The 12,500-nt window shown below is 40.4% G+C and overlaps 1 protein-coding gene across 3 annotated transcripts in view; it reads left to right on the forward strand.

Annotated features, from left to right (window-relative positions):
* The window catches only part of bcas3 (BCAS3 microtubule associated cell migration factor), a 363,412-nt gene that overhangs the window by 309,348 nt on the left and 41,564 nt on the right, over positions 1–12,500 (forward strand). The window contains exon 24 of one of the 3 annotated variants that reach the window (XR_013807330.1): positions 6,647–6,779. Coding sequence is in view for 1 of the 3 variants with exons in the window: in XM_079676535.1 (XP_079532661.1) it covers positions 6,647–6,823 (177 nt within the window). In the remaining 2 variants the exon portion in view is untranslated. Of the gene's footprint in view, positions 1–6,646; positions 6,824–12,500 lie in introns of those variants that run through there. The other 2 variants (XM_079676535.1, XM_079676538.1) reach the window with 2 other exon arrangements.

The raw sequence follows: 12,500 nt of genomic DNA on the forward strand, positions 1-12,500 counted from the left end.
AGCCCTTTTTTCAGCTTTGTGATGATTTCTTTTCCAGCTGATCGAGCATGCTTTTTAAATGGTTTACCAGGCTTAAGAGTGAGGTGAATTGTTTTAACCTATGAATTTTGCTTACCCTAACCCTATCCTAGACCTAACCCTATAATTGCATTGCTTAGTTGGAAAATTGGCATCAAGCAATGAGATGTTCAATGGTTTGGTTAGGCCTGTCGCGATAAGCAATTCATTGACTTATCGTACAATAAATACAAATGAACTCAACAACTTTTCTGACCTCGATAAATTGCCGTTTACATGCGTGTTTGTTTACATAAGGATGTGACCAGCATTTTTGCCCGGCGCTACAATGACCATTAGACCATTTAGTAAGGTAAAAGCAAAAACGCCTCGAAGACACTCTTCCGTTTACTTTTTAATAAAGAAAAACAAACGGTCCTAAGATACACGGATTCATCTCCCTCCATCGTGTTGATTTGAATCAGAAGTTCTGAACATGAGCCCGCCCCGCTCGACCTTCTGAGCCAATCGCAGCGCGATAATGACCTGCCTTCCGTTTCAACCATACTCGTTCCGTTTCCACTATACTTTCTCTCACACATACATGCATTCTTCCCTTGCATACATATATTGTCTTCATACACACATACATTCTTCTCTTGCATACATATATTGTCTTCATACATGCATATATTATTTATAATATTAAATGTAAACATTGAATGAATGTGCATGAGAGCAAAATGTATAAATATGAGCATTACAATGTATGAATAGGAGAACAAAATGTAAAAATGTGTGAGTGAAAAACGTATAAATGTGTGAGTGACAATGTATGAATGTGTGAGTGTAAATATATACGTGTGTAAGAGTGAAAATGTATGTAGGTAAAAGGAGAATGTATGTGCGTGAGAGGACCAGTGTCAATTACGGCCTGCACGGCCCCTCAGAGTTTTTTTTTTTGCTTGACAATGTGTGCTCATATAGTTATTTACTTATTTATTTATATATAAATATAGATAGATAGATAGATAGATAGATAGATGGGTGGGTGGATGGATGGATGGATGGATGGATGGATGGATGGATGGATGGATGGATGGATAGATGGATAGATGGATAGATAGATCTCTGTTTTCCAGCCTGAGTCTATTTACTTTATTGTTTTGGTTGTGTGTGATTTAATTAAGTAATAGCTCACGACAGGCCGTGTATGCTCATTATATCACAGCTAAGGGGCATGGTCCCTTAGCCAGGGGCGGACTGGCCATCGGGACGTTCGGGACGAATCCCGATGGGCCGGCAATGAAGTGGGCCGGTCGGACGATGTGGGCCGGCCGGTAACCGGCAGGGCTCGGCATTATAAATGGCCCGCTGGCCCGGAAGCACTATTTAGACACCCCGGGCCAGCATAACGTACTTTCCACTTGCCCGCTCGGGCCACTAAAAATATTGCTTTAAAAAAATGTGTCCTGTGGTATTGGTATTTTGACTAGCAATTTAGTTAAATTGTTTAGTTTATCACAACATAGCGTTCCGTGAGTCGGTTGCAGGTCAGTTGTCGTTGTTGGGTGAAAAGCAAACAGCTATTTGCTGCGGAGCTATTTGCTGCGGAGCTATTTGCTGCGGAGCGCAGCGCGAGCAGGCTCCCGTGAGCGGGAGAGCGCTCCTTCACTATAGACCGGGGGTCACCAACCTTTTTTAGGATGAGGGCTACTTTAAAAAAATAAAGCAAGTCGGGGGCTACTTTTACTCCTCTTTTTTTGTTTTTTGCAGTGTATATATTTTATATTTATATATTATATGCTAACCTTTAACCTTTGTGTGCTGTTTGGGTCTGTGGGACCCGTTTTCAGTGTTTACTAAAAGAAAATGTATGCAATTTAATAATTTTAACCTGCTTTATTTGGGGGTGGACCTCACATCCTCCAGGGGGGGCCTCACATCCTCCAGGGGGGATCTCATATCTTCTAGGGGGGTCCTCACCTCCTCTAAAATATATTTTTTTAAATGTTGAAGTGAAATGCAACAATCTGCTGCACTTTGAGTACAAAATGAATTTATGGATACAGCTCTCAACACTCATATGAAAGGGAGCTGTATACTTTTCAATACTTTTCAATAATCATCTTTAGAATATTATCACAACCAATAACAAATCATTTAAACTGGTTTATTCTTATGTTATGTTACCTAATTAGCATTCTTTCTTTTTATTTATGCATATTTTACTAATCACTCCCCTTTTAAACTGTTTTTTGTACTGTCCTATAGTACACACTGGAATGACTTCTTACTTTATCTATATTAAATAGATAAAAGTGTGCTCTCCCTAGCTCTCTCTCTCGCTCTCTCTCTCTAGCTCTCTTGCTCGCTCACAGAGGCTGTGTGCTCCTCCTTGGCGATGACGGGTTGCGTTAAAAAATAATAATAAACATATTTGTAAAGTGGGAGGACACAAACGGGAAAAGTGCGGGGGACATGTCCCCCGTGTCACCAGTGGAGATTACGCCATGCGTGTGTGTGCGTCAAGTGGAATAAATATATATGCAAGTTACAACACACACAGAGTAAAACTCTGCTCCTCATGTGTTGTATAGGCTGGTATGATAGGCTGTTCAATGGGGCTGATTTGTTGTGTAGATTCTGCCAGAAGGAAAATCAGCGGGGAGGTGCCACATTGCTTTTCTTCCCGACTGCAACGCTGGTCCCGCAAATCAAGCAAGAACGTGATTGGTCGATATTCATTGTGAGGGTGGGGGAGGAGGGGTGTTAGATAGATATTGAGTTGTAGTAAGTAGATAGAGTTCGCTATGATTTAGGTTTCGTTTATGCATAGAGTAGATTATTTTAATTACATTTCCTTTTTTGTTTTGGATTTGCTTGGCGAGCTATTTTTAGAACATGCCCGGCGGGCGACTCACGTTGCCCCTCCGGGCGACTGAGTGCCCGCGGGCACCGTGTTGGCTACCCCTGCTATAGACTATCGCGCCACCTAACCATTCGCCAAAATGTTTTTAATACCAGCGGTAACCGGCCAAGCGCCGGGCAAAAAACAATCTTCAAATAAAAGAAAGTCACCGGAGGAGTTAAAGGATAGTGACAGGGAGCATGAGAAGAAGAGGGAGAGAAAGTTTCAGCCAGCTTGATCAATGGAGTTGGCTTCTAGTGGTGCAGTGACGCGTGCTAAAACCCTTTTATAATCTATCGATTAGATTTATGATTCGAAAATTATAAAAGTAGGGTAGACATGTGGAGATTATCCGGTTGAACAAAACGTGTATTTATCAAACAGGTTTGTTTTCCACAGACCTTATTTCCAGCTATTTTCCAAAACCCTGTGGAGAAATCCCATTGCTTTTTGTCGAGGGAACCAGCAGCTTACTTCCTGGTTTTAGGACGCGTCACTGGCTGGTTATGGCTAGAAAGGATCCGTCTAGTGTAAACCTCTCGCGAGAGTTTGCAAGTCACGTGGCTGAATGTTTACGTTTGGCAGGCAGCCTTTCAGTTACGATCGTTAACATCAGTGGGCCACAGCAAATTATGGTGAGAAGCTAAGCCAGGGGTGTCAAACTCAAGGCCCGGGGGCCAAATCCGGCCCGCGACTTCATTTTATGTGGCCCGCAAGAGCTTGCAAAGAATATAATATGTTTATTATACAGTTACATGCTACTTTACAGAAACACGTTGCTCATAAACTACATGTCCCACAATGCATCTCGAATATGCCTTTTTTTCTTCAAAAATTTCCCTTTTTTTTCAAAATGTCACTTATTTCCAAAATGTCACTTCTTTTTTTGATTTTGACTTTCTTTTTTTTCAGAATTTGGCTTTTCTCTTTAAGTCATTTTGTGACATTCTTACTGAAGGGACTTGCAATTATTTGCCCTAGACTTCTGCTTTCAGATGTAGTTAATTATGAAGTTACTACCCTATCTCATAATAATCCAATGCAATAATGTAATATAATACATTATTTTATATTATAAAAAAATGTATATATGGATTTTTATGTAGTCTTATATATAAAATTGGCCCTTTTGAGTGCAACCATGATGCTAATGTGGCCCGAGAGGAAATTGAGTTTGACACCCCTGAGCTAAACTATCTATTAATTATGTCAATGACAGGGAGTGTGATTGTTGAAATAGAGTGTTAGCGGTCTTACTGTTCAAAGAAGAATGACTGTAGATCACCAACACTATGGTTCATTTTTTATTCACAGGCAAGTCAACGTTGTCGCAGTAATAGTCCCAAGATAGCTCCTGGTGCAATAAAATGTTACCTTTCAGTGTTTTACTATTATCCTGCTGCATTAATGTGTATGTTGCATCATGTTACTGCTGTAGATGTGTTTCCAAGCCGCTCCAACGAGAGTTACAACGAGAACTTGACGTCATATTTACACAAGACGGATCCTTTCTAGCCATAACCTCACTGGTTGCACCTCTCAATATGATGCCAATATAAACAAGGTCTTCTGTCGGCTCTGTATACCAATGCCGATCTATGCTGACAAGTAAGTGAAGAGTAGACAATATAAAGGTATTGGTGAAATGTCCCAGCAGTTTAGGATGAAGGTTCTAATCAAATCAATTACATAGCCATTACATGTCTAACTCCTAATGACAGGAAGGCAGAAAGTGCATTATACAAATAATAATACTCATAATAATAGCAGACATTTTTTAACAATGACCACAATATCATTATTTGAATAAACCAAATATGAACAATTGAGGAAAATGAGGAAGAACTGATGATTCAAATGTTGCAGTACAAGTAGTAATGTAGTTAGTGCATACATTACTATTGCAACAAATGTGTTAATTTTCTTCATTATTAGTCGATTTTTTTTTGGACGAATGCTCCGAGCCAGTGGTTACAATGGTGGGGCCAGTGATAATATAATGCCAGTGGCATTTTACCCTTAATGTCTACCTCTGCGGTAAGTCACGAGCACCGCGGTGGGCCGGCGGTACCGAAGTGGGCCGGTCGAGAGTCCCGGGCTGATTTGTAGTCCCAGTCCGCCCCTGCCCTTAGCTGTGATATAATGAACATATATCACGGCCTGAAGTGAGCTATTGCTTTTATAAAACGGTTACCAAGTGTGGCAATATGACAGAAAAATACACACTCTAATTTAAATAGTTTTTATTAATAAATAATGATGTTCAAAATAAAATAGTCCCTCCGTTGCCTTTTGCACAAAACATATTGCGAGGTGGTTGCTATGCAACAACACTAACAGCGAGCAAACATATTAGACAGAGAGCGTTGATCCATTATTTGGCTGTTTATTTACATTAATGTGTATGTTGCTGTTTATTATGCACCCACTGAAAACCTGTCCAGCATCAGTAGCATGGCTTACGTGGTCACTTGTATAGGTTGAGGTTGTTCTAGGCTGTTGCTTGGCGTGGCGAGAATATTGCTCCACTTTCTTCGGTCCCCGAGATTCGGCTTCCAGTAGCTCTGGAGAGAGCTTTCGCACGTGTGGCCACTAACGGTCATAATTTCTCTGCTTTGTTTCAAGACCTGCATCAGAAAGCTTTTGGTGGTACTTTTCCAGTTCGTCTACCTGCTCTTGACGTAGCTCTGCATGTCGTCGTTTAGGTGCTTTTTTTTTCTGGAGATAGGCACCCCTCAATCCACTTCTCCATAGTAAGACCCCCCCCCGGAGGTCGAAGTTAATGTTAAATGTTTCCATCTTATGCTTTGTAAGTTTGTTTCGTAACGGAATAAATGTAAATATATTTATAAAACTGACGAGTCAAATCAAGCAATCTGATTGGTCGATAGTGTTTTTGCGGACCTCTTTGATTACAGATTTGAAAACATCATTGCTTGCTTTAAAAGTAGCACAATTCATTATGTCAAACCTTGGAAAGTATCTAAATATCCCTGCCCTAATGCCAAAGGAACTGCACACTGAATATGTTTTGTCGTTTGATGTCTATGTCTGGACCGCTGCGTAAAAAGGAGGGTTTCTGCCCCGTTACTTCTCCGCTGCTTTCTTGTTCCAGTTTGCTTTTCAGCCCAACGGTATACTGTTTTTCTCAGACGTGGAGGGATACTGACTTGTTGTGAAAAGTAACTTACAATTCTACCCATGGTATACGCTCAGTATATCACGGCTAAGAACCAATCAGATTGCTGGATTTGACTTGTCCGTTTTATAATCATTTTTTTATAATTGTATTAATTTGTTTTATTTATTATATATAATTTATGTATTTTAATATTATTTCACATTTCATTTGCAATGTTGAATGTTCTATAAAAAGTTCTGTTTGAAAGGATGTACTTGAATTATTATTATATATTATCATTATGTCAGTGGTGTAAAATGGTCTTACAACGGTGCCGATTATCGTTTATCGCAATAATTTAATTTAATAATCGGGAAAATGTATGGTCCAACAAAATTAATTATCGTGACAGGCCTAGGTTTGATCCCCATGCTCTGCAGTCAACATGTCCAAATGTCATGGGCAAGATATTGTAATCAAGTAATAAATTGCCTCAATCCTGATCCTGCAATTCAGCTCCTTATTGGATAGTTAGTAGAGCTGCAAATATTGCTGCATTCCTCAATCTATCTGGTCATCAAAAGAGTCCTAAGCATGTGTTTGTTTTTTACATGCAGGCCAGTTTGAGGGGCGCGGCGTGACCCTGCTGGAGGTGTGTGGCAGCTGGCCGGAGAGCTTCGGCGTGCCCCGTCACAACTATGGCTCCGTGGACGCCAGCGACGAAGGCCTCCGGGAGAGACTGGCCGACGCCATGTCCGAGTCCCCCTCCAGGGATATAGTGGGATCTGCTACGGGTAATTAGAGATTGTTCAACACATAAATGCATGCATATACAAACACGTTGAATGTCCTCTTCCGTTGCTATTTCTAAGTCTGTCACTCAGGGATTACTTGAGATCCAAATGGAATACAGGGAAGTTAATCTTGCTACATTTATTCTGTACCATTTTTGGTACCACTTTACAATAAGACTACCCTTATAAAGGATTCATAAAGGGTTTATAATTAGGTTATTAATTAGGTTGTACACACTTTATTAATCATTAAGAACCATTTATAAACCAGTTCTAACATAGTTTTCATACATCGACACAGGCTCACTATTTGGCAAGATGCCTTATATTGGCTACCTAGCTTACTTCGTCTTCTTCATCAGCCAGCATCCTCGGTATCTGTTGTTCACGGAGTTGATTCCCCCTCTTCCCTCTTGATGTTTCTTGGCATCTCTTTATGACCATTTATTTATGAGTTTACTAACATTTCTAACTGCCAAAAGGGAGCCTTGTAAAATGTAAAACACATTCCCATTTATTAATGAGTTACTACCATTTATAATTATTTAAAGTTATATTAAGCCTCAAAGTTATGCATAAAGTAGGGTGTGGTCACATTGAGTGACAGGTCGGTCGAGTGACTGCTGCTGTTAGCTTTCTGCTTTGCTAGCAGCTCCGTGATGCTACAGGGGCTCTGCCTGCTCAACTCATCCGGGGAACATAACTTGAACTCTGCCGTATTTGTTGTGCGGGTGCCTTGTGGACTATTCTTCATGCTTAGATCAGACTATTGTGACTCGCTTCGCGTTTAAAACAGACGGTGCATGAATGCAGTTTTACGGTGAGTGAAATTTGAGTACTTTATTTATGTGTTGCTTATGTTTTTAGTCAGCTAACGTTAATGAATGTTAAGGCTTGGGTTAGCATGTAGTAAGCAAGTGGTAGCTACATCTGTGCTAACGATGCTAATCGTAGCCTCCAAGTTCAAACGTAATAGAGAAGTGTTAAGCATTAAGTGGGATAATACTGTAGAACAAACGGCTTCTGTTTGAGGTTGGTGAAATAAGGTAATCCTTGTAAGTTAGAGAGATATTTTATTAGGTAGGTAACTGTATGCATCGCTAAGGCTCATTTAAATTTGCTATGCTCGAGTATGTAGACAAGCTAACGTGAAAGTAGTGTTGAAGAGCGGCGTAGTGTATGTGAAATTAACCTCACAATAAGATGTGTGTATATTACAATTACTAATGTCATATTTCAAGATGATTACTTAGATAATACAATATGGTTGGTTGAGCTGGAGTTCATTATTGAGCTTACACGTTAACGTCACAGTCATATCTGAAGAACGAACCCAAACCTTGTTCTTTTCATTAATTGTATTACCAAATTGGTATCAAATAAATAGTAAGCATTGGTAACACCAATGCTGATAAAGTAAACTATTTTATTTGAGTATTCTAAGGATGCTCCGATCACCAATTTTGGGGCCGATCGCCGGAATCAGTATCGGCCGAAAGTGATGTTTAAAACTCAGTTAATGGGGCTCATTCACTGGCGCTTCCACAAACAACAACCAACATAATTATTACATTCAAATGAAGACATTATTCAAGTTTACATTAACTTTGGATAATAACACGGGAGAACGGGAGCCTCTCTTTTCCTCTCCCCCTCTCTCTCTCTCCTGACAGCCTATCAGTATCGTCCCATGCAGCTCACTGATCCAGTAATGAGTGACCCGACAGTGAAGAATAAACATATTTATAAATAATTTAGCTTGTTCCAGGTCTAACTCTCAGTGTGTGTTTTGCTCCGCTCACCGGTCCGTCACAGCGGGCGGAGCTGCAGGATTTCGGCTTCACACCCGTTGCATACCGCTATTTTACTGTCTTTTTCGGACACTTTAAAATACTGCCAGACCGGTGAAGCCATTTTGGCGAGCTTGTTTTGCCGCGCACAGAGAAAAGTGTCATGTAGCAATCAGCAGTGAACCGCTTCAACAAGTGTATTTTGGTCTATTCACGGCATTCATTTTGTTATTCTACAGTATTGTTTGTTTTATACTTATTAACCCAATTTGTGTTCTTTGAAATTGAAAAGGATATTGCATTGTGTTTGTTACTTTCGTTGCAGTTGTATATGTCTTAAGTGTAATTTGGCTTGGCTTCCTGTTTATGGACATGCTTTTATTTTGAAGGAGAGGTATCGCTGTTGACAGGAAGTTGTTGTTGCTTTGGAAACAACGTGACGGAGATTAACGGAGAAAAAGTAATATCTACATATAAAGACGGAGAAAGTAAACGATAACGTTTATGGTTAAGTGTTAGCACCATAGACTGTATATATAAATGGACGTAGTGTCCGTGACGTCACCCATAGGATTCTGCAGAGTTGCCGAGAAGCCTTTGGTAGGCGGATTCGGCCACTAACGGCTCGACAGCGACGTCAGAGTCTAATCCCGCCTGCTCCAAATAAGTGCAAAGAGGCGGAGCCGAGGCGGGAACTGCTGCCTCCGAACTGGAAAGTAAACAGAGCTAGCTCAGGCTAAGAAGCTAAGCTAACATGAAATACATGCATACCAAGTTACTGCTAACAGTGTAGTTCCCATATATAAACGTTACATTCATAATCAAATGAGACAATCTGCAAGAGAACTAGCTATATTTTGCTATTCTTAATGCTTGTCATTCACACGTTAAGAAAAGAAGTACAGATACATAGTAGAACAATTCTGGCGATGTTCAGCTTAATAAGCCTTGTTCAACATAATTTATTTAGCTAATACTACAGCAGGCGAACCAAGTCTGCGTTTCGCTGCATTCCTTGATCTCCAGTTATAAAGACGGACTCCATCGCCCGGACCTAACGTAGCCGCAGTGGGCTAGCTCCGGGACGCCGGCTGGAGCTAGCCCCCTGCGGCTCCGTTAGCTCCGGCGGCCACCACTGGGATAATTGGGTCCCCTATTAACATTTGATCCCGTTTAGCATTATGGGCGTCATAGCCATAGACTATAAAAGTCTTACCCAAGGCTAAATCATAAACTAAAATGTATATGTATGTATAAAGGGTTACGTCCTTAGCTGGCTAATAAGTAACAAGCTAAGCTACCAAGCACAAAAACACCTGCGAACAGGATTAACATGTATAATATTATCATTTTAGACTTCTTGAAAGTTCTGTTTGTACATTCAAGCGCACAGCACAACATTTTAATTGTCTGGTATTTGTAACAATATTCCCTAAAAGGCACAATCACCACGAACGCGGCTAAAGCTAAAGGGTCAAGTACAGTACTATGACTAACTAACGTTGTAGCCTCTATGGTTGTAGCCTAGCAGAGTGGACAAGTTGCTGTTAGCTGACAGTGAGGCATGTACATGTCCATCAAAGTGACCACGCCCTAATTTATGCAAAAACTTTAAGACCTAATATAAATAAAAGGGTTGTGTTAGAAAACAATTCACTCACAGATTCATAATCATGAAGGTGGAATCTAACTATATCGATAATAATATTTATTGCATCCATGGGTAGAAACATGTTTTTTTCTGCAGTAAAGTTGGGCATTTTAACATGGGGGTCTATGGAAATTGCTCCTTTCTGCAGTCAGTCCCTAGCGGCCCACGTATGAACTGCAGTGTGTTGCACTTCCGTATTGGCGTCCCGGCTGTTCCCCAGAGTTTGCCGCTTGGTTAGCACCCCCCGAACAAGCTCTTACGTTAACATTGGAGATTTCAATAAATTCAACTGGAAAAAAAAACGGGGAAAAAAACAAACAAAACGAATATCCGAATAACGAAATTGAAACCCGAATAGTACTCCAACGAACGAATATTAGGATATTCGAATATTCGGATACAGCCCTAGTATCAGTCATACTAAATAGTTATTATTTTGAGTCCTGATTTTCTTCATGTGTGAATAAAGTGTTTTGCTTGATTCTGTTGCATCTTACTTTGCATTTCATGTGAAAAAAAATTATTAGGTAAATGTTATAACTCATTCATAAATGGACATGTGTATTAAACTTTAAAACAATGCAGCCTTTCAGTAGTTATACATGTTAGTGACTCATCAATAGATAGTGATGTGTTTCACACTTTACAATAAGGCTCCCTTTTACCAATTATAAATGGTAGTAACTCATTAATAAATGGTCATAAGAGATGCCAAGAAACATCAAGATGGAAGGGGGGGAAACAACTCAGTGAACAACATACCAAGGATGCTGGCTGTTGAAGAAGATGAAGTAAGTTAAGTAGCCAATATAAGAATCAGAATCAGAATACCTTTATTAGTCCCACAGAGGGGAAATTTGCAAGGCAGATAAATGTGGGCTCTCTATTTGGCAAGCAACCAGTCACAGGTGCCCTGTTTATCTCATGTCTTATAAAAGCTTATTAAGGATTTATAAAGTGTTCACAACCTAATTAATAAATGAATTACAAACTATTCTTAAACCCTTTATAAGGGTAGTCTTATTGTAAAGTGGTACCCAATTTTTTTATATAAACTTTTTAGGGTGTGGTTACTGATAAAGGGAGCTTATAGACAATGATTTGGTAATGAAAAGAAGATATACTTATTGATACATAAGTAAGAAATATACCGCAGAGTAAATCCGTTTTTTAGATATAGAATCTACAGTTTCAAATGTCTTCTAATACTTTTCGACCTCTCATCTCTTGTCAAAATAATGACTCCGATGAGAGTGCCTTTTAAATAACTTTTTAACCTTGTACATTTAAAGAATATCTTTAACATTTGGCTTACAGTGATACAATAATTCTACCTCAAACCAAAATATGTTCTTAAAGTGCATAAATGCCCTTGAGCAAAGTGATTTAACATCTTTTAGCAGTATAAGTATTTTCACACACTATTTGTTGTGGTCGCATCTAAATTACTTTTTAGGTAGCCTGACTTCCTCTCTGTAGCATTACCCAGAATACAGTGCTGCCAGGTCAAGGTCCAGTGATAGATACATGTGTGTGTGCATATGTTTGCTTGCTAGGTTTTGGTATATCTGCACATGCCTTGCTTTACTTTGACGCTTCCTGCCTGCCTGCACGTGTGTGTGTGTGTGTGTGTGTGTGTGTGTGTGTGTGTGTGTGTGTGTGTGTGTGTGTGTGTGTGTGTGTGTGTGTGTGTGTGTGTGTGTGTGTGTGTGTGTGTGTGTGTGTGTGTGTGTGTGTGTGTGTGTGTGTGTGTGTGTGTGTGTGTGTGTGTGTGTGTGTGTGTGTGCAGCAGACATGCCGTTGGCCCTGACAGTCCAAATGGTTAACTCGTTTAGGAAGTGGCAGTGCTCTCTCTTTCTCTTTCCCCCCCTCCTTAAGTGAACAAGAGTTCCTTTGATTTGAATATGTGTGTGTGGGGGGGGGGGGGGTTCGTGTAACTCCATAGCGGCAGCAGCCACAGGGGTGGGGTGTGTTGGATAGGGGAGGTCACAAGGCCCTAATGGATTTAGCATCGACTATCACCCCCCCCCCCCCCCCCCCAAAAAAAACATCCTTAGCCATTTCCAGTCCCCTTCTCTCAACTTCCCCCTGTTAGGACTTAACCTCATTTGTAGCCTCTCTCTCTCGCCCTCTCTCTCTCTCACTTCTCATCGCTCTTTTTTACAGCCGACCCCACCCCCCCTTTCCCCCCACTCCGTGTTTCTTCATTAGATTAGACTTTAGAGACTCCCGGACA

Source organism: Notothenia rossii, assembly GCF_949606895.1.
Source record: "Notothenia rossii genome assembly, chromosome: 4".
In the NCBI taxonomy this organism is placed as follows: Eukaryota; Metazoa; Chordata; class Actinopteri; order Perciformes; family Nototheniidae; genus Notothenia; species Notothenia rossii.